This window comes from Alligator sinensis, unplaced genomic scaffold, assembly GCF_000455745.1.
Source record: "Alligator sinensis unplaced genomic scaffold, ASM45574v1 scaffold1667_1, whole genome shotgun sequence".
In the NCBI taxonomy this organism is placed as follows: domain Eukaryota; kingdom Metazoa; phylum Chordata; order Crocodylia; family Alligatoridae; genus Alligator; species Alligator sinensis.
The window spans coordinates 321,996-322,243 of NW_005842504.1; the positions used below are offsets into that span (position 1 = coordinate 321,996).

The following is a 248-nucleotide window of genomic DNA, read 5'->3' on the forward strand; positions in this document are numbered from 1 at the left end:
CCCCCCACCTCGGCCCCTCCAGGCCCCCCTCACCGTGATGGGGAAGAGCCGCCCGGGCACCTGAACCACGGGGGCACCCCCGAAGTAGCTGGAGAAGAGGCGGATGTTGATGGTGGCCGACATGAGGATGAGCTTGAGATCGGGGCGAGCGGGCAGGAGGCGGCGCAGCACGCCCAGCAGGAAGTCGGCGTGCAGGTGGCGTTCGTGCACCTCGTCCACGATCAGCACCCGGTACCCGGGCAGCGTCG

The 248-nt window shown here is 70.2% G+C and overlaps 1 protein-coding gene across 1 annotated transcript in view; it reads right to left on the bottom strand.

The window, feature by feature from the left end:
- DHX34 (DExH-box helicase 34) overlaps nucleotides 1–248 on the bottom strand; it is a gene marked incomplete at its 5' end in the record, with an annotated part of 5,810 nt that overhangs the window by 5,115 nt on the left and 447 nt on the right. Inside the window, 1 exon segment of the mRNA XM_025213033.1 lies at nucleotides 34–248. This exon segment is cut by the window's right edge and continues 40 nt beyond it. Within this exon segment, the coding sequence (XP_025068818.1) occupies nucleotides 34–248 (215 nt within the window).